At 43.6% G+C, this 22410-nt stretch overlaps 1 protein-coding gene across 6 annotated transcripts in view; it reads left to right on the top strand.

Annotated features, from left to right (window-relative positions):
- PTPRO (protein tyrosine phosphatase receptor type O) overlaps positions 1-22410 on the top strand; it is a 99965-nt gene that overhangs the window by 47199 nt on the left and 30356 nt on the right. For 4 of the 6 annotated variants that reach the window (XM_061638507.1, XM_061638506.1, XM_061638511.1 and 1 more), the window contains 6 exons: positions 285-417; positions 990-1110; positions 4951-5019; positions 13271-13354; positions 14391-14426; positions 21678-21759. In XM_061638507.1, the coding sequence (XP_061494491.1) occupies positions 285-417; positions 990-1110; positions 4951-5019; positions 13271-13354; positions 14391-14426; positions 21678-21759 (525 nt within the window). The remainder of the gene's footprint in view (positions 1-284; positions 418-989; positions 1111-4950; positions 5020-13270; positions 13355-14390; positions 14427-21677; positions 21760-22410) is intronic. The other 2 variants (XM_061638509.1, XM_061638510.1) reach the window with 2 other exon arrangements.

Here is a 22410-nt window from a genome sequence, read left to right as displayed (position 1 = left end):
AATCCTCTCTCTGTCCACTTTCTCCACTCCATGCGTAATTGCATCATGTTCCCCCCCTTTCTTGCCTTTCCCCCCCGAACTAAGCAGCCCCAAATGTTGTAACCTTTCCTCATAGGGCATTCTGTGCATGTCAATTCAGAACCAAGACCCACTGAGTTCAGTGGGGTTTGCTTCCAGGTAAGGCCGTACAGCATTGCATACAGCACTTTTTTTTTTAAATAAAATGATTTCTAATTGGAGTGACCGCTAACCACATCCTCTTTCCTCCCACCTGATGCATGTAGGAGCCTGTCACTGTTTCTTCGCATGTAGTGACAATCTCCAGCCTTCTGCCTGCCACGTCCTACAATTGCAGTGTTACCAGCTTCAGCCACGACAGCCCCAGCGTCCCCACTTTCATTGCTGTCTCCACAATGGGTGAGTGGAACTCCTCTGATTCTCCATTTCTCTCTCTGTGCCTTTCCAGTACAACCATTCTTAATCCTTTCCCATTGCACTTCTAATGTAAACTGCAGGTTCCTCCAGGGATAGCCAACATAGTGCCATTCAGATATTGTTGGACTCCCAACTCCCATCAGCCCCAGGCAACACAGATAATGGTGAGGGATGAGGGGAGTTGTAGTCCGGCAACATCTAGAGGGCAGATGTTGTTGGTGAGCCCTGATTATTGTGACTAATCACCAAAAGTACCACTGGTGCCACAACCAAAAAGGCCCTGTCTCCAAAAAGGGCCCTCTTCTTGTCCCTGCCTACTTGATAGATCTTAGTGGTGGGCCTGCCTGCCAGGTCTCTGTGGCAAATCTTAGAGCCTGGACAGGTTCAATTTAGCCACAGCCTTTGTGGAGCGACTCTCAAGGAAGCTATCATTAGCAGAAGTGAGTTAATGCAGAGGTCACCCTCCACATATTGTTGTCTTTTCGTGTCAAATTAGCATTAACACTGATGTCTTGTGCACTCCTTAACCTGCATCCTTTTCCTTGCATCTGCAGTTACAGAGATGAATCCCAACGTGGTCGTGATCTCTGTCCTAGCCATCCTGAGCATCCTTCTGATAGGGTTGCTCCTTGTAACACTTATTGTCCTCCGGAGAAAACACCTACAAATGGCTAGGTAGGCTAGCTTTTGTCTTCTAATGCCCGCAATGATTTGTAAAGGGAAAAGGAAACAAGAGTATGCAACACTGAGCTAGGAACTTGGTATCATGAGACCCATCATTCATCTAAAGGGAAACCAAATCTTATGAGGAAGAGCCATAGCTCAGTGGCAGGGCAACTATGCATGGAGAAGATCCCAGGTTCAATCCCCAGCATCTCCAGGTAGAGCTGGGAGTGTCCCCTCTCTGGAACCCTAGAGAGCTGCTGCCAGTCAGTGTAAACAACGCTGGGCTGGATGGACCACTGGCCTGACTCAGCGTAAGGTGGCTTCTTATGTTCAGCCTGGAGAAAGGAAAGGACTCAATAGCTGTTTTCCAATATCTGAAGGGCTGCCACATAGAATAGAGCCCAAAGCTGTTCTCTGTTGCTCCAGACATGCAAGGAAGCAGGCTGGGCTGCCCATGAGGGAACTCGCCACAAGAGCTGGTTGGCAATGGGAAAGACTGCCTCAGGAGGTGATGAGGCTTGCCTTTGCTGGCAGGGTTTACTGCAAGTAGAGGCTGGACACCATCTGACTGGATGCCGTAGAATCCAGCATCGAGGAAGGTCTCAGCCCTGGACCTTCAAAGGAGCTGTTGGTTTCCCAACAACTGAGCTCAGGCAGATTGCTTACATAGGAAGGGGAGGGCCCCTCAGCCCTTTACTAGTTCTCAGCCAGGCCCTTTTTTCAGGCAGGTGCTTATGTGAGCTTCCCCCTCCTCCTGGGTAGGTTTATATGCAGATAGCTGGGCACTTCACTGGTAGCCCTGAGGGTCTTGCCTGGCACATCATCTCTCTGCTTCTGTGGGGTCTGTGGGTGATGGAGGGTGGGTTCCAGAGCCAGACAAGAACTTAGGCAACCACTGCAGGACCTCCAAGTCTAGTGGGTGGAATGCCTAGGTCAAAAGGATCCTCAGAGTCTCTGGTGGTACAGATGTTTACTGGGCAGTCCTGCTCCTTTTCTGAGAAAACCTCATGTTCCAGATCTGGGCAGGGCTGAACCTGACAAGAAAGGTAGGGTTGGAATAGATGACCTCTAGGGTCCCTTACAACTTTAATATTCTATAATTCTATATGGATACATCTTGGCTAAACCAGGCATTCCCCTCAATAAGTTCATCTCAGGTTCCTCCTAATGATTAGCAATGGGTCATTTCTTTATTTATGCATATGTAGATGAATTAACTAATGAGCAACTGACTATTCCATCCGCTGCCCCAGCAACCTTGTTTGTATGGCTGTCACTACCCCTTAAAGTCCCATCCTTTGTCTGAGAATTGATCCCATTCTGGCTACCAAGCTGATTGAATCACTGATTCTGCAAACATCTATCAACAGCAGGAGTTCTTCTGTACAATGAAAGTCTTGCAGAAGGATAAGGAATCCGTATTTCCTTATAATCCTAAAGCATGCTGTGTGTGAAAAAATAATTTCCTCTTTCCTTTCAAGGTTAACAAAGTATGTAATTGCATTTCAAAGCATCAGTCTGCAAAAAAACCCCACAGGTGTTAATTGGTTCTCCTGCAGACATGGTGTTTTATTAACTGGGATGCATTTAATGTACATTATACATTCCAGGTGAAGCATGTGCACTTGGAATAGCAGAGCCCTCTTAAAGTGGATTATGTATGCTTTGCTCTTATTTATAGCTACAGCTGTTATCCAGGTGATACACACTTTTTCTGTCCCATGACCTGGCAATAAATACAGTGCTCTTCTGTGATTTGCTCGCAGATGTTAAGAATGGCAGAGAAATCTTGCTAGTTACCAAGGGCTATGCGCAGATCTCCTATCTCTTAATTGTTCTGTAAACCAATTTTACAATGGCTGGTTGGATCAGGACTGCAGTGCTCTCACAGAGGATGGTTAACCTTTCCCCCCACTCTGTTCTCCAGCCTGAATTGTTCATTACTTACAGTAGAGGTGGGGAACCTTTTTGGCTCCATGGGCCAGATTCTTATCAGGATCAGCCTCGTGGGCCAAATGTGACAGGGGGGCTGTCGCGCCCACCTGCCAAATCCCTTCGGTGTGGTTCCCAAAGAACATTATCAGCCCCATGTTCAGCGCTTTGGGGAAGGGGCCGTAGCTCAGTGGTAGGGCATCTACCTTGAGTGCAGAAGGTCTGCAGTTCAATCCCTGGGCTCTGCAGGTAGGGCTTGGAACGTACCAAGTCTGGAGTCCTGGAGAGCTGCTGCCAGTCAGTGTAGACAATACTGAGCTAGATTGACCAATGGTCTGACTCAGCAACAAAGCTACAGTTTGCAATTGGAAACAAGCAGCCGCAGCCACTGCAGAATTGAATCCTGCTGTCCCACCCATCAGCTGACATTACAAGTCGGCTGAGTGACAGGTGGGCATGGCTTGAGCAAAATGGCCACGTGGGCCAAACTGGACCCACTCTGACTTAGAGGGAAAACAAGGCCGGAGGAGAGGAAGAGAAGAAGTGTTAGAACCCACACCTCCCAACAACGAGATTGTGATCAGGTTTTCTTCATACACACCCAGCTGCTATTACACTGGGGGGGGGGAGCATGAGAAAACCTGATCCCAGATCTCAAATGCTGTGTCTACTTTGATACAAAGTCTAACCATGCACTTCTATAGATGATTACTCAGAGGTAAGCCTCACCGTGTCCAATGGGCTTCCTTGTAAGCATGCTGCAGGTTGCAGCCACAATCTTCCTCGCTTGTTGCTAAACGGCTGAAAAGCAAATGCTTAAAAATATTGTCAAAACCTTCTCAAATCTAGTATACTTGTCTAGGGATGGTCTCTGTTGCCACCCCCACTATCCAGCCAGGTGCCGTACGTACGTGGAATAGGGCAGCCCGGTGAAAGAGAGGACAAGGATCTTGCACCTGTGCTCCTATGAGGGAAGAGCCATAGCGCAGTGGTAGAGCATCTGCTGTGCATGTAGAAGGTCCCAGGCTCAATTCCCAGCATCTCCAGGTAGGACTGAGAGATTCCCCAACCTGAAACCCTGCAGAGGCACTGCCAGTCAGTGTCATCAATACTAGGGTATCTATAGTAGTGGTATCAAAGAGGGCATTTCAGCAGCAGTAGATTGACCATTTAGACCTATTCCTTGCTGGATCAAGGTGTCAGTCTACAGATTATTAGACATCCAAAAGACAGTCTGCTTAATCTTATTCAAGCTTTAGGTGACTGCTGTTGAGTTAATTCCATCCACCAACTAGGGATAGAGGGATCTGTCATTTTCAGTCTCTTTCCTTTTTGACCTTAAGTTTAATTTTCCATATTTCCTCATCAGTTTTTTTTTGTCATCAAGAAAATCGGTGAGCGTTTTAGTACTCATTTCTCCTAATATACACATTTTGTACACATGTTTGCCTAATATAATGCATTTTGTATATTATTGTCATTAACATATGCATTTTTATGGACGCTTTCCCCTAATACATGCATTTTGTACACATGTTTGGGTTGGAGGATTGCACTGCAAAATTTGGAAAGTGCAAATTTCAAAGGATAGCTGTGTTTCGCTTTGTGTAGTGTTTCAGGAGGTCTGAATTAGGTAGGTGCACATTAAAACAGTGGCAGCTGGTGGCTCCATGACAGTGGGGCCGTGGAATCTGCTCTGTGTTTTAAGGCAAACTTTCAAGGAGCTATAGATTCAGCACCTTGGACAGCTCCTTAAAAGTCTGGACAAACCCCCCCCGGAGCAGATTCTACTGCGCCACTGACATGGTGCAACCACTGTGCTGAAATGTGAACTGAATCCATTTTCTCCCCCATCTCCACCACCAAGACAGAGAGATAGATCCACCATAGTAACTTAAGGTTTTCTTCTTAAACCAGGGAGTGTGGAGCTGGAACCTTTGTGAACTTTGCTTCATTGGAGAGAGATGGAAAGTTGCCATATAACTGGTAAGTTTATGTCAAAAGGTTTACTACATCTATGCTATTTGCCTTTTTCTCCTAACTCTAAACTATTTATTTATTTAAAATATTTCTGTCCCGCCCTTCTACCCCACGATAGGGCACTCAGGGCGGCTAACAATAAAAGCACACACATGCATAATAAAATTATACACAATAAAAAACACAAAAACATTAAAGTAAATTAAAATACATAAAATACAATTAAAATACATGAAATCCTATTCATTCATTCATTTATTGCATTTGTATACCGCCCCATAGCCGAAGCTCTCTGGGCGGTTTACAACATATATGTATATATATATAGGGGAGTGGTACTAAAGGCATGTTTGCCATGAAGCAGAAATTACAATTTAAAGGATAACAGTTGGACCCAACATGTTTCATAGGATCTACATTTTGTTTTCTTTTTTATCTGGAGGTTTTTTTACCCTATCACTCAGCCAAAAACGGTTCTCAGAGCAGCATCTAAAAATCCTAAGGCTTACAATCTAAAAAGCATGGCACAAAAGGACAAAGAAGGGGAGGGAAAGGGGGGGAAAACAAGCTCAGGGACTTATTTTTAGTTACAAAGTCTTTATAATGACCAGCTGGGATGGAAAATGATCCAAGGAGACTTTAAGTTGCTGGTCTCTCAGCAGAGCCAATGGAGTGGCCCTGCTTCCCTTCGCTCTTTCTGCTGCAGTCTGATGCAATGGCTGCTGCCAGGGGAAAATTGGTAGCCCTGTTTTTATCTTTTTACACCTGGCTCCAACAACAAGATTTCCACTTTCGCTAGAATACCTGTGCTAAAAGAATGAGCAAGTTTTCAGGGTATACAGGTCTCTTCTTCAGTCAAGAAGAGTTCTGTGCAGCTGAACAACCTTGCAACTGTACCACATCGACTTTCAGTCCAATAGAAGGAAGCAGCTGAATCATCTCGCATCATAATCTAATGCAAGTTGGCTTGCAAAAATAAATAAATGTGAATTTTCAATCCCCTGATTAAAATCTTTCATTTACAGTGCTTAAAATTATGGCTGTTGGGCTGCATCCCACTAAATTCTACTCAGCATAGGTCCATTGGAATTAATAGACTTAGGTTAGTCATATCCTTTAATTTCAATGGGTCTACTCTGAGTATGACTAGCATTGGAAGCACCCACTGTATGCAGAGTTCAAGAGCAGAGGTTTTGAACCAAATTAGGGCCCACAAGCAAGAGGTCACTAGTCTCTCTCTTTGCATCCCTCTCACCTATGGAAAGTGATCCTACAGCAGGGATATAAACCCTTGTTCAGATGGCGGCCCACATTTCCTCATTGGCAACCTCCCCGTTGATATAACATTTTAACATTACTGCCCTAAAATATATCAATTGGATTTAATTTTTAAGTGTTTTTCCTCATTTATTTTATTGTCATTATTTACTTATTCCATTTTTATCTCATCCTTCCTCCAAGGAGCTCAGGATAGCATATATTCCCCACTCTCCATTTTATCTTCACAACAACCCTGTGAGGCTGGCTAAGCATCACTCAATGAGTTTCATTGCCCAGCAGAGACCTGGGCCTCAGTGTCCTTGGGCTAAGTTCAACAGTTAATCTCTCTTTATTTGTTTTTGGTTTTTTAAATTTTGATTCGCTGATCAAAAATTCCAAGTCCCAAATTTCAGGTTTCAAAACTTCTGCCAACTTCTGATCCTGTCAGTTTTTCTTTCCAAAATAACCATTTATTTATCTGAAAATAAATATCTATACTGCATTTCAAGAACATCATGTTTGTCAAGATGGTTCACATAAAATACAGCAATACAATTCAGTAGAACTAGTACTCTTTTATCTGTCCTCTTTGACTTTTAAAGCTTTGCATTTGATTTGATTTAAGGTCATGCCTTTTATCATTAGCTATATCCACTGAGAAACTGTAATATACAGACATCTGGCTGTGTGAATCAGGGAAGACAGATGCTGTTTTCTTTCCCTGGACATATGATCTCCTATAGCATTGGAGAACCTAAAATCTGGTCTATAAATCTGTTAATGGTTCCACAGAGATAAATTTACACTCTGCAATGAGAAAATGTTTAATGGATCACCAGTTAATGGTCTTACTCACTCACGAGGGCCATTAGTTAATTTCTTTCACACTGCAGATGAAAGTCGGTGTTACTGCAGATGTTTTGTAGAACAAACCTGGGTATGACCTAAATATTTGCAAACCAAGCTAACCTCATGAGATCCAGATGCCTTTCTCTGCATGGATTTGCAAATTTAAAAACATACTTAAGCCCACTGATTATCCTTGGAAGTTGCTTCTAAGTAGTTCAACAAGCACAAAATAAATGTGCTTAGGATCATGTCTTCATACTTCAGTCCTACACATACTGATTGAGATGCTTTTTTAATTTTTCTTCTCCAGTCAGGACTCTTTCCAGCAGACTCCACCCCCAACTGTCTTTGTTAAGCAAGACCCTAATATAGTTTAGTATAGTATAGCAAGGTATAGTGGTGGTGTAGATATGCAACCTTATGAGCATCGTCCTTCAAGGGACTGATAAATCTATTACCAAACAGGTGGTAAAATATCTGAATGCTGTGTTTTCTCTTAGACCTGCTGATTATTACTTCCTAGCTTGTCATCATTAATCACGGATAATTGGCTCTATTGAGGCTGTGATTTTATAGTTCATCGTTTGTATATTGCTCAGTCGACCATAATAAACAATTGATTGGGTAATGCAAATGATGGCTTTCCTGGAGTGTGTGGGCTCCAAGAGAGGAACTCTCGACAGCTTTAATCCTCCCTAAGTCTTTCTTCATTCCTGCGCTGTTGTAAACTAACCCACAGTTTGGTATAGCACGTCGTCCAAGCGCAAGCTCATAGTTCAGCTCTCTCTTTGCTAGGGATGTAAGGATCTGCCCGTTTTGGTCCTCTCAGTTTCTCATTTGCCCAATCTTAAATTCAGCACATCTGTGCAGCAATGTGTGGTTCTTTTTTTTTTTAATGCTCGTGAAAATTTTGCAGCATTTTAGTGTTAATTTCTCCCAATAAACACATTTCTGAACGCCGTTTTGAGTAACGTACACATTTTTGTGAGCGATTTCTCCTAACATAACACATTTTTGTATGTTACGTTCACAAACACACGTTTTTGTGCACACTTTCCCCTAACAGATGTGTTTTTGTAAACATTGGTTGGTTGGAGAACTGTGTTGCAAAATTCAGACAGGTGTAAATTTCGAAGGATGGCTGTGTTTTGGTTCTTCTATTGTTTCACAACGTGCAGATTAGGTAGATTCTGCTTTCTCTGCAAACTGAATCAATTTTTTCCCCTATCCCTACTCCTCGCTAGCCACCTGTTGTAGCCAAAATTCTTGGCTCACTGCAGCACAGCAGCAAAAAGGACTAGGGGGGAGCAAAATGGCTATGAGCTCCTCTCCGTGAACCCTTACATTTGAGTGGTCCTAGTAAGCCATAATTTGGCTTGCTGTGATGTGAAAAAGAGACAGCAGATGTCGCCATACGAGACATATGCTTTCCCTGAACAGCTTGGAAGACCCCAATCCCTTGAAAGAACAGACTAAAACCTGGAGCAGATGCCATTGCCCCACCGACATGGAGCCACCAGCTTGCCACTGCAATCCCCGAGAAGCTGCCTAAGAGGGAGTCTTGTAAAACTTTGTTTTGTTTCAATAGCAAAAAAATTTATATATTCTGACCCAAAGGGAGTTGCCATCATGTGTCACCTCTGAACTACAGGGTGATCAGTTAAAAGAGGAGAACAACAAAGCTGATCAGGGGACTGGAAACAAAGCCCTTTGAGGAGAGACTGAAAGAACTAGGCATGAAGACTGAGGGGAGATATGATAGCACTCTTCGAGTACATGAAAGGTTGTCACATAGAGGAGGGCCAGGATCTCTTCTCGATCGTCCCAGAGTGCAGGACACGGAATAATGGGCTCAAATTGCAGGAAGCCAGATTTCAACTGGACATCAGGAAAAACTTCCTAACTGTTAGAGCCATATGACAGTGGAACCAATTACCTAGAGAGGTAGTGGGCTCTCCGACACTGGAGGATTCAAGAGGCAGCTGGACAGCCATCTGTCAGGAATGCTTTGATTTGGATTCCTGCATTGAGCAGGAGGTTGGACTCGATGGCCTCATAGGCCCCTTCCAACTCTACTATTCTATGATTCTATGAAAAGGCTGGTTAGAAGAGCAGGCAAATTTTATAGCATTTCCCTGATGTTATGGGGTGCATCCAGCTGGCACAAATGGAGAAATTGATTTGATGTGGCACGGAAGCAAGTCTTTTGATGGTGAAAAAATACCTTCCCAAACTGAATGAAAGCCAGCAGCAAGCCCTGTAAATATTGATGCTGCTAATAAACTAAGTGGAAATCAACCTTCACTTCCTCCTTGAGCTCCCAGATGCATGGAGCCGTTCACAATAATCATTAATCCTCCTTTTGGGGGGCTTCTTTGATGTGGAGGGCATGTTAACAGCTCCAAAAGCAGAAGATCAAACACACTAGCTAATTAAAGATCCAAGCCAGAATAACACTAAGGAGAGACCAAAAATCAAACAGCCCAGTGGCTTAAATTTACTTGAGCCTCTGCAGTGCAAATAAAAAGGTGTATATACCCAGTCGATCACTGCGCTCTGCAGGTGAGGGCCTCCTGCAGATGCCTTCTTATCAGAAGGTCTGTTCTGCACAACATAGGAAACGGGCCTTTAGTGTGGCAGCACCTACCCTGTGGAATTCCCTCCCCTTAACTATTAGACAGGCGCCATGTCTGTTATCTTTTCAGTGCCTATTGAAGAGTTTCCTCTTTCAACAAGCCTTTTAAGTTGAGACCTTATCCCAATCTGCGTCTGTGTTGGCATTGCTTTTTAATGTGTTTTTTTAAAACCTTTTTTCCCCTAAACAATATGTTTTTTAACCCTTTTTATTGAAGATGTTTTTAAAGCTTTTCTAAAAAATGTTTTTAAAGTTGTTTTGTTTTAATGTAATTTAAGGTCTGTTTTTATGATGTTTTAAAGTGTTTTAAAGTGAGTTGTGGAACAGCCTCCCCGAAGAGGTACGCCTGGCGCCTACACTTCTATCTTTCCGGCGCCAGGTACCTTTTTATGCTCCCAGGCATTTTAATCTTTTAATTTAATTTTCTTAATCTTTCTACTTTTAACATGTATCCTTCTTAATTTGTGTTGTATTTCGTTTTTGTTGTGCTTTCTGTTGTTTGTTTGTACATGTTTTTGTGATTTTTTACTATGATATATTGTATTTTATCTTGTTTGTTCACCGCCCTGAGAGCCATTCTGCTAAGGGCGGTATATAAATTGAAATAATAAATAAATTGAAATAATAAATGTGTTTGCCACCCTGGGCTCCTGCTGGGAGGAAGGGCGGGATACAAATAAATAAATAAATAGGTGTCCCTGTTGTGGTTAAAGAAGGATGCTGTCCTTGGCTGCCGGGAGTATGGCATAGCTGGTTGACTCCACTTCCAGTTCCATCTCAATGCAACTGCTGCCTCCAAACATGTATTATTAATAAAACCAAGTGCAAGGTTGCCCTGACATCCACTTATTGTATTCCCCTTTTCCTCTCCTGAAAACACAGCAATCCACTTGGAAAGATGAGTTTCGGAGGCATGTAACATTCCTCTCAAACACAAAGCAAGTGATACGACCCCTGAAATTTCTCCAAGCCTCCTTCCTTCCTATACCTACCTGGTCTCATAGTAGCAAGCAAGGAATAGGGGTGGAAAGAGGTCCTAAGAAGGTAAGAAGAGCCCTGCAGGATCAGGCGAAAGGCCCATCTAGTCCAGCATCCTGTTCTTGCAGTGTCTACTCAGATGCCTGTGGGAAGCCCTCAAGCAGGACAGCAGTGCAAGAGCACTTTCTGCTGCTGCGGTTTCCAGCAAATGGTTTTCAGAGGCAGCTAAGGTATTTTGTTTTATGGGCCCCCTCTTTTGCAGAATTTATACTCTTCAGTTTTGGCTGGAATGGTTTTATTTGTTTTTTTTTAATGTAATTATAGCTGTTTTATCATTGTTGTAACTCACCCTGGGACCTTAGAGCGAGGGGAGAGTAAGAAATCTTATAAATAAATATTTTCTCCCATGCTGGAGCCATAACATAGCCATCATGGCCTTTTTTAAGGTTGTTTTTTAAATTGTTTTTAATGCTGTTTTGTATTAATGTATTTTAAGATCTTTTTTGATGACGTTTTAAAGTTTTTTGGTGCTTTGTTTGCCGCCCTGGGCTCCTGCTGGGAGGAGAGGCGGGATACAAATTAAATAAATAAATAAATCATGGCCAGTAGTCTTTCCTCTTGTCCCCATCTTCACCCCCTCCCCACAAGTGCCTGACATTCTATACACCAGCAACAATTAACTGCTGGAAAATGTGATTTTCCAAGTAGGGTAAGATAGTAGGCTAGTTGAATTTGTAGTGGCCAAACTCTCTCTCTGTCTCTGTGTGTGTGTGTGTGTGTGTGTGTGGTGTGTGTTGAGGAGAGCTTGGCTATTTCCAGGCAAATCAGAAATTAATTTGAAGTCTTTGGGGTTTCAGAAGCCTAACAATTGGAGGTTTTCTTTCTCACATGCTGAGTTTTCTATCCTCTCCAAAACTTTGTGTTGATTTGGTGTGATTACAAAATTGCTAGCAAAACGTAGCACTGCCTAGAGGGGCATCGGAAGTGTTTTTAAGGTGGAAGGTGGACTCAAGGTGTTCCAGTATTACATGAAAAACTGAACATGGAAGGGATGCCAGCTGTACTGAGAAAACACAGTTCATGAATGCTGTAGAATAAATAAAACAGTGATGAAGAGCCTGTGGCCTTCCAGGTGTTCCTGGACTCCAGCTCCCATCTGCCCCAGCCAGCATGGCCCAATGGTTAGGGGTGATGGGAATTGTAGTCCAACAATAGGTGGAGGGACACAGGGTTCAGGGCTTTACCTCTTCAATCTCAACTCCCTCTACAGTAGCCTCCCCCAACCTGGTGTCCTCCAGATATTTTGGGCTACAATTCCCATCATCCCTGACCATGGCTGATCCCATGACCCATCATCCCCCCTCTGACTGATGGGAGTTGTGGTTCAAAACCTCTAGATGGCACCAGATATACAGTAAAGCTCTGCTCCCAAGGCTAAAGCAAGACAGCACAGTTGGTGGCTGTGTCCTAGAAAACAGGGTATCACTTCCTCTTCTTCATCATCAAGCCTTGACTACAGCAATTGTCCTTTTTGCCTGATCCTCTTGAATGCTCAGCCCCTTGGTTATTATTGCGGTTATTTTATCAATAACCTTCTGTGATGACAATGATGATTATATTTATGAATCGTTTCCCATGGGCATCTCGAAGCAGTTTACAATACGATAACACGTCTAAAAGAGTTGCATGTATAAAAACAGTTAAACAATTGCATATATAAAAATAATTATAAATATAAGAACAGCTTAAAAGAACAGGACATACATCCTGGGCTCCTGCTGGGAGGAGAGCAGGATATAAATCAAATAATAAATCAATCAATAATCAAAATCAATTGGGATCCAAGACAGATGCCAACTGGGATAAAGGTTTTAGAAGGCTTGTTGAAAGAGGAATGTCTACATAAGTGTCTCAAGGCGATGGACAATAAAAACAGCCAAGAACTGTTAAAAAAAGAAGACAGCAGATATGTTTAAAGCAATACAAAATGGAGACCCATGGCCGAGACCCACTCATCCAGCTGGGAAAGCCTGCCAGAACAAAAATATCTTAAATTGTTTCTGGAAAGTGCAGACTGTGGGTGCTTGTCATATCTCAACAGGAATGTTGTTCCACAGAACAGGGGCAGGCACAATGAAAGCCCTGCTGCAAGTTACTGGCTCCAAGCCCTGCTCCAGGTCCCAAGCGAGCTTCTGATATCTTTGGAACTTACAGGAGGAACCTTCCCGCAGACCGCAGTGACCTCCTGGGCAGAGCTTGGTAAAGTTACTTTTTTGAACTACAACTCCCATCAGCCTCAGCCAGTGCCATGTTGTAGTTCAAAAAAGTAACTTTTCCAAGCTCTGGTCCTGGGTATATAAGGATAAGGCGATTCTCTCTCTCAGGGGGAGCTCTAGCACCCTTGCCCCTTCTTCTGGGCTCCCTGCCTATATTTTAACATGTAGTAGATTGTTCTCTTGACTTTTACGGTATTTGCCATACTAATCCTCCTTGCTTTATTTTTAATCTCTGCATATTATCTATTAATACTCACAGGCGTAGGAGTGTATTTGCTTTCCTAACTCTGTTACCTTCCTGCCTATGGACTGATTATCTCTTGGCATTTTACATTAACCCTTGGTAAGTCCATTTTCTTCTGCTTCCTTAACAGTAACCTAAAGAGTTTTCAGCTCTTGCTTTGTTTGCTCAATTAATTTGAATCTTTCAATGTTTAAATGGCATATATCTATTAGAATACGAGAAAGAGGAGGAAACTTTGCCTCCCACAACTATTGTGTGTGTGGGCAGATCTGGGGATAGTTATTTGGAACTCTATTTAGTCCTTGACAAGGGACATTTGGGTGGTATCCGCAAAGTCACCTTGTTGTTTGCACAAGGACTTCTGCTTGCACAACAGAACTTCCCCTTCCTCCCCTCCCCTTGCACTCCCCCCTTCTGTTCTGGGTTTTACCCCAACCCTCAAGAGCAGATGGGGGGGCAAGTGGAGAGGGAGGGAAGTCCATTGTGCAAACAGCAGTCCTTGCACGAACAGGACAACTTTGTGGGATACAGCCCTGGGTATTTTGCATATGGGTAACTAGTACTCAGGATTTTCTTTATAGGAAAGCAAATGCTCTTTCAGATTACAGTAGGGCCCCACTCATACGGTGGGTTGCGTTCTGGACGTCTGCCAAAAAGCAAAAACCGCCGAACTCATTGAACAAAATGGCACGCGATGCCCGAAAACCGCCGTAAAAGCAGAACAAGCACCATGTGAGTGGGGCTTTAGTCTAATTGTGTCTAATTGAGACCACTGCATTAGCGAAGTGCCTTAAAGCGGGGCCCTACTGTACAAGCTCATTATACAAGCTCCTGTTCCAAAAGGGTGGTCTTAATCATTCAGTTGGTTGACGTTTTCAGTGCATTAACACAAACATATCCCCAAGGGTGTATTCAACTAAGCCCTACGCAAAGTAGGTCCACTGAAATTAATGAACCTCAGTTAGTCATGTGCATTAACGTTTCTGGGTCTACTTTGAGGAGGACTATCATTGAAAACTACCCCACGTGTGCATGAACAAATTTGTTTTGCTGTCAACAGTTTACTAATGCTGCACCATCCCACAAATGGCAGCAAAACGTAACTTGCAACTGTGGGCTTTTTCTTTTCTTGCAGGAGTAAAAATGGACTGAAGAAGAGAAAGCTGACCAAGTATGCCCATTTTGTAACACTTAATGAAAATGTCAGTGTTGCCCTCGCGCTTCTCTTTACAGCAGGGGTGGGGAACCTTTTTCAACCCAAGGGCTGCATTCCCTCATAGGGAGCCTTCTGGGAGCCACATGCCATTGTGGGTGGGGCCAGAAGGAAAAGTAGGTGAAGCAACAAATGTGGCATGGACAGTAGACTACATTCCAGCCACGTGAAAACCAGTGGTTTACTACACATGCGCGTGTGTGTGCATGGACACACTACACATGTGCGTGTGTGCGCACAGACACACACACTATCAATCCTCCACCCAAGCAAGCAAGAGGCATTATCACAGTTCAAAGGCATATTCCAGCCAGGTGAAAGCGCTCAAGTGGGGTGCAGAGCAGAGCCAGTGATGGATGCAGCCTGGGGAGGGGGCTCTGGCTTAGGGGGAGTCTTGAGGGCCAGAGAGAGAGGTCTCCAGAGCTGCATTTGACCCCCAGACCTGAGGTTCCACATCCTGCCTGACAGACATCTGTCGCTGAAGTCAATAGGACAATTCCCCCCTTGCCAATGACTTATGCCGTATGGTGCCCCTCTATATTGAATCAGTCCATTGGTCTCTCTATCCCAGCTTTATCTAATCCAGGTAGGGGGAAACCTGTGGCCCTCTGGATGTTGCTGGACTGCAGCTCCCATCATTCCTGACCATTGGCCATGTTGGCCAATGGGAACTAGAGTCCAACAACATCTGGAGGGCTGCAGTTTTCCTCCAACTCTAGGGTCTCATGCACAGAGGATTCCCTTTTTCCTGAAGATTATTTATCTGGAGATGGTGGGGATAAAGCCATGGAGGCATGAGTTTGCTTCTAGTGACGACACCTCCATTGACAAGTTTACCCCTTGTATTTGACGAAACAACTGAATGGTATAGTGTGTCTTCCTCCTCTCAACCTGTACAGCCATGCTGGCTGGGGCCAGGGGTGTAGTCGTCCAGGGTCCCAGAGGGTCTTAGACCCCTTACATTCTTTGGAGCAGAGTCCCAGCAGGGTCTCTATTGTTGGAAGTGGGGCAAGAGCAACTCCTGTTTTGTTCTTTTGTTTAAGCTCCAGAAGGAAGGTAGAGCTAGGGTCCTCCACATGGATAGGCTTTGTTTACCTTTTACCTGTTCAGAGCTTGGAAAAGTTACTTTTTTTAGACTACAACTCCCATCAGCCCCAGCCAGCATGGCCACTGGATTGGGCTGATGGAAGTTGTAGTTCAAAAAAGTAACTTTTCCAAGCTCTGCCTGTGATGCTCTGACTGACTTCCTTCTGTCGCTAGACTGTGATGCCTTTAGGGAGAGAGGAGACATCCCTTTGTCTCTGCTCTCTCTCCGAGCATGGGGCTGACTCCTACACCTGGGAGTTATGCCTCCAGCTTAGCTAGGTAGTTAGAACTAGGTTTGCCTTTTCTATCTACAATGTATTTCTATAAATAAAGTAGTTTTTTTCTTATTTTACTAAGTCTCCAGTCTTGGTGATGCTTATGCAGGGTAAAAGCCTGCTTTCTTAGGCAAACACACGCACACGCCGGCACACTCGCATTTCAACATCTGCTGTTACTCTCTGCTGCTGTGGTGCTGCTTTTAAATGAAATTAAGCAACACAACTACACACAGCGCAACATCTATGCCTCCAGCATCCTACGAGCCAATCAGCATAAAAGAGGCTTGAGAAGAGTCTTCAAACATGTTTCCTGTCCTTTCCTGCTGATTGGAGCCAATCAGAGTGAAAGGAGGTGAGTCAGCCACTGAGAAGACTCTGCAGTAGCTAACACTCTCCCTCTTCATGCTGATTGGCTCCTAGGGATGTCTGTTGTTGCGGGAGAAGATGCTAACAAGAATCTCATTCTTAACCCAGCAGCAAAAAAAAAAAAATGGGCATGGCATGGCTGTGACTATCATGAAGGCACCCTGCTCTTCTGAATTTGCCACTACACTACTCGCTGGGGCCGATGAGAGCTGTAGTCCAAAACATCAGGAAGGCATCAGGTTGGGGAAGGCTGATTTATACTCTGTTTATCTTGCTGGTCACAACGGTGCTGGTAAACAAACAGGCTAACACTAGAACTTCTTGCAAGCCCTGTAGCTTGCTGAGTGATGCCAGCCTCTGAGCTCGCAGCCAGCCCTTCAGGTCAAAACTACATATGGCATCTAAACACTGTGATCATTTTGTTATTAAAAGCCTGAGAAGAATTGTGAATACATCACCTAGGAAAGGGTGTTGGTGCTGGTGGTGAACCCTTGTGCTGCAGTTCCATCAAAACTCCCCCCTCAAGCTATTTTATTTATTTAATGAATTAATGTCAGCAATTTATATACCATTTAATCGCAATTGTCTCTAAGCAGTGTGCGAGACACTCAATACAATAGTTAGAACTATAAAATCCAAATTCATGTAAAATGCCTGCTGGAAATCATCATCATCATCACCATCTTCAATAAGTGCCTAAAGTTCAGCAGGGAGAGAGCCTGTTTGACCTCAAACTGGAAGGGAGTTCCACAAAATCAGGCCCACAATACTGAAAGCATGGATCCTTGTGGACATGAACCATGCATCTAAGCCATGGAGGACCAATCACAGTGACTCCTCCAAAGACCTCAGTGACCAGGCAGGGACTTAAGGGATCAGGTAGTCCCTGAAGTATCCTGGACCAAATTTGGTAGGGATTTCTATTAGTCCTGGGAGGGAAGCATCCACTAATGGCACATGCAGTTTGACCCTTACGTGCTCACTCAGGACAAAGCTGCCGCTTCTGAACCAAATCAGTAAACTGGTTGAGATCAGTAAACTGGTTAAACCTCCAACAGTAGGCAGACATGGCCCTGTTCTAAATGTTCCCACCTCTGCTGTACTTCATTGGCTGCTGAGAGTGAGCTCTGGGAAATTGACAGTGTAGTGATGTCATTTTACACATTTCAAGGTTCTAGGAATTATCAGAGGAGAGAAGAGAAGGAGATGCAGGGCTCCTATTTCCATCCATGGTCACACATCCCCTGTCACACCTAGTTCTGGCCTCAGGCAGCTGGCATCTCATCCAGAGAGTGAGATTTTTACTGCAATTCATGGGGGGGTCAGCTACAAAGTGTTTTTCCTTGCTCCATATAATTTCCTCTTGTTCTTTGGGTTCTAAGGTTCTCTTGATCATGAATCCCTAAAAATCTGAAGCCCGTTCTGATCTTCAGAAAGCAATAGCCAGGGCTTACACCAGGGTTTGGTATGATCAGGCAATTGCCAAGGTGCACTGTTTTGCAGGGATCCATCCATGGAGTGTTCTTCAGCCCCTGCTGTTCGTCGCCCTCATCACTGGTACTTACTCACTTGCCTGCTCACCCTTTCCTTCTGGCCCACGGGGTGAGCAAGCAAAAAATGACAAGGAGTTGGAGCAGCTGTCACTGCTGGCTCAGTCACTCACCCACCAGTCAGCTCTCTCCTTGGCCAAGTGAGCAGGCAATGGTGGTGAGAAGGATCAGGGGTGGGAAAGGAGAGATGGGAGCCCACTAAGGTTGCCTTGAAGCCCATCATCACCACCCAGCATACTCAGGCCTTGGAGCTACTGGGGACATCTGCTGGGACCCACCACCAACAGTGTTGCTTCCTTTTTTAAAAATAATAATAATGTCTTAATAACAAATTTGACAAAGAGGGAAAGACAGAGACCCATTAGCCACCTTAAAAATACAATAACCATCAATTTGTTGTTATGTGCCTTCGATTATGACTTATGGCAACCCTATCAATCAGCGACTTCCAATAGCATCTGTTATAAACCAACCACCCTGTTCAGATCTTGTAAGTTCAGATGTGTGGCTTCCTTTATGGAATCAATCCATCTCTTGTTTGGCCTTCCTCTTTTTCTACTCCTTTCTGTTTTTCCCAGCATTATTGTATTTTCTAGTGAATCCTGTCTTCTCATTATGTGTCCAAAGTATGATAACCTCAGTTTCATCATTTTAGCTTCTAGTGATAGTTCTGGTTTGATTTGTTCTGACACCCAATTATTTGCCTTTTTCTCAGTCCATGGTATGCGCAAATCTCTCCTCCAACACCTCATTTCAAATGAGTTGATTTTTCTCTTATCCGCTTTTTTCACTGTCCAACTTTCACATCCATACACACAGATTGGGAATACCATGGTCTGAATGATCCTGACTTTAGTGTTCAGTGATACATCTTTGCATTTGAGGACCTTTTCTAGTTCTGTCATAGCTGCCCTCCCTAGTCCTAGCCTTCTTCTGATTTCTTGTCTATTGTCTCCCTTTTTGTTAATGACTGTGCCGAGGTATTGATAATCCTTGACAAGTTCAATGTCCTCGTTGTCAATACACCCATCTTAATTTGAACATATACATTAATAGAAGCTGTCCAAGTGTCTGATGATGAGAAGAGCCTCTAGCATGCAAATGTGAAGAGCTCACCAGCTGTCTTTGCTTCCAGCCCAAGCAAGCTCCCATTTTTTTGTGGCTGCAGTGGCTTTTATTTTGCCCCCAATGCAATGGGATGACAAAACTTCCAGGGCATTGCATCTGGGGGAAAACTAGGAGCCACAGCCACTGGTGGCTCAGCAGAAGGCACACTGCTGAGGGGCTCCTCAGCCCTGAGGCTGACTCCAGTTGTCTTGCCCAAAGGTCCTCAAAACCTACATCTTTCACTGACTATGACGTTTAAGCAAGAAAAAACGGTACATGCCTTTTTAATCTGCAGGGCAGATCTTGCACAATAAAAATGTTCCTGGCTGGCAGAAAATTAGGCGTCTGGGAAAAATCAATTATCTCAAGTTTACATTCCTAACAGGATTTGCCTTTAGTTAACAATGACAAAATGTGAAAAACCTCAGCAACGGTTCTGTTATCAGTGCATTTCCCTCTCTCAACTCAATGCTTTAATGATAGTTGCTAATTATGCACTGGATCATTACTGCTAAAGGTAAACAGGAGTGATTAACTCTTGATAAGAGACAAGCTCCTTGGGGTTTGCTGCATCAAGGAAATAGGGGGAAATGCACACACTTTCACATTTGCCAATTAGAACACGATAATTAGGCAAGAGAAAGTGCCTCCTCTTCATTATTCTTTTGCCTTCATTATTCAGGGTATAAATCTTACACATTAGGGCTAGTTTCCATGACAGCCCTGATCCTGCTAAAGTTAGTTCTGGCTGAGTTTCATTGAAAGTGGAAGGGCCATACCTCAATGGTAGAGCATTTGCTTTGCATGCAAATGTCCTAGGTTCAATCCTTGGCATCTCTGGGACTTGCTAGAAAAGAAACCCTGTTTGAAACCCTGGAGATCTGCTTCCGGTCAGTGTAGACAATACTGAGCTAGATGGACCAATGGTCAGACTCCTGTGTTCCTATTTCTGGGCTGGTACCACTTCAGATTGGCAGGGGGTCTCTCATGACTGAATGTTCCTCCATTTCCCCACCCCATCCTTGCATATAGAAAACTCAGCGTTGGGGAGATGGATGAAAGCATAGCCTATTCTATGATATGGGACAGGTTTGGGGGGAGGATATGGAGGAGGAGCATTTAACCATGAGAGGCCCTCCTTCCTGCTGCAATGTCAAGTGGTGCAATCCAGACACACTTTTGCCACCTTATCTGCTCTTTGTAGGAAGTAGGCCTCCCTTTCACTAGACCAAAGGCAGTATGTTTGGTTATAGTTTTCCTGGCTTTCAATATATGACAAAAGTGTTCACAACCTGAGACAAAAACTGTTGGAAAATCAAAACTAGAATTTCAGATTTTTACCATTTGGATTTTGGCATCAAAATGTGACATTTTGGGTTCAGAGTTAAAATTTGATATCAACAGTTCACTGTTGTTGTTTTGTTTGTGTGTGTGTAGCAAGCGGGTAGAATGTGGAAGAATGAAACTATTAGTACAAAAATCACTAAATGCTGTCAGATACTATCAAATATTAATTGTGCTGTTTCTGATGCTGTTAAATGTCAGCTGCACCTTGTCAGATCATGCCAAACTCTTGAGCTGTATTTATAAAGATGCTGTATTTATAAAGAATGTCAGTATTATTTATCAAGGATAAAGGTTGAAATTAATGGGATAGCTGGATATTTTCAGCTGTAGTCTTAAATTTGCAGTTTATGTGGCAAGTGCCCTGTTAGTTAATCCCCATCTTGACATCACCTAAGTCAGCACAGATGGCTCACAAGATTTAGTGATGGTTCATGGGGTGTTTTTTTCTGGACTAAACTAGACATTATATTAAATGTATCTTGGCATTTAACATGCATTTTGTTTTAAAAACTGGAATTAGCATTACCTGAGGGAGCTTACTCTTATGGGGACTGCAGTTGGTGTGGAGGACAGACACAGAAAGTCTGGTTTGTCTGTAACACTAAGCCATGGTTTAAGAATCACCATCCAAACACAGCCTAGTGGCTTAACCATGGTTTATTAAGCACACTCGTAAGCCATGGTTTCTACACTGACTGGCAGTGGCTCTCCAGAGTTTCAGACAAAGGTCTTTCCCAGCCTTACCTGGAGATGCTGGTGATGGAACATGGGACATCTTCCATGCAAAGCATATGCTCAAACCCTGAGCCATGGCCCTCCCATAGCTGGGGGAACCAGCTAGAGTGAGTGGGGGGTTTTCAGTTCTGGCACCCCAATGGTGGAATGACCTCTGCAACAGGGCTTCCCCAGCACCAAACTACTTTTCTTTAGGCACTGGGGGAAGGGACCTTTTTATTTATCCCAGCTTCTTCCATTCAATTATTAAGTTATGGATATTTCCTCTGATTTCCCCCCCCCCTTCTTTTCAGCTTGTTGAGTGTTGAAACTTCTTTTGTAAACTGCCCTGAATTCAGTTTTTTATGAAAGGTGGTATTTTAAACAGAATAAATAAAACAATACTTAGCCACAAAGCAATCTGGGGACTTAGGCTGAGAGATGATAACTGGCCCAACCTACCTCACAGGATTGTTGTTCCACCCTGAACTCAAAATGGAAGAACAGTCATTTTTAAATTAATGAAGAAAGTAGTCCTCTATTTGCCTGACAATGGCAATGTTAATTGTGCCCTTAGATCTGTAACTGATGCTTTTTACAGACTTCCAATCCAAATCTACTGTAGGTGTACTGGCTCTAAATATGAAGCACTTAATGACCTGTTTGAATGTAATTCAGATCCTGAGCTTGATTTCTAGATGGTGGTTTTGGTGAATGACAAGATTTTTTCCCCTCTCTGTGTGGGGTTTTTGTTTTTAAAGCCCTGTCCAGCTAGATGACTTTGACAGTTACATCAAAGATATGGCAAAAGATTCCGATTACAAATTCTCTCTGCAGTTCGAGGTAAGTCCCGACTTGAATATTTGCTTGCTAGTTGTAACTCAATAAATTGTGCAGAATGTGGTGGCTAGAGTGAATTGACAGTATCACTGGGCTTTAACGCTACATTTTTTATCACATTTTTGAGCGCTCTCCTACATTTTTAAATTCTCCTTGTGTGAAGAAATCTAGCAGGTAAGGTTTCTGATGTGCTAGCTTATCATAAGGAAATTATGTGGGGTAGCAATAAAAATAATATGCTCATGCACTCCCTGGATGTCTAAAGTAGTACCTTTCAGAATTCTGGTGCTACTTCTAGTGTGTAACGCACAGAACCTACTTCAGGCTTGGTTTAGTAGGGAGCAGAAACAATTACTATCTGAATGGCTTACAGCACGGTTAGTTAGCTGCATTCAGCTGTCAATATACTTCTGTCTGTGTCAGTAATTCCTTTCCCAGTAGCTATCCATTCAGCGTCTCCAATATTTTGGACTACAATTCCCAGCACAGCTGGGTTGATGGAAGCTGTAGACCAAAATATCTGAAGGGCACCAGGATGGTAAAGGCTGCCCTAGACCATTGCTATGGGGAAGGGAAGGGCGTCTGCCTTACATACAGAAGGTCCCAGGTTTAATCCCCAACCTTTCAAGGTAGGACTGGGACAGACTCTTGTTT

This window comes from Rhineura floridana, chromosome 8 (assembly GCF_030035675.1).
Source record: "Rhineura floridana isolate rRhiFlo1 chromosome 8, rRhiFlo1.hap2, whole genome shotgun sequence".
NCBI classification, from domain to species: domain Eukaryota; kingdom Metazoa; phylum Chordata; class Lepidosauria; order Squamata; family Rhineuridae; genus Rhineura; species Rhineura floridana.
Note: the sequence above shows the minus strand (reverse complement) of the source record. Positions and strands in the feature narration are given on the sequence as shown.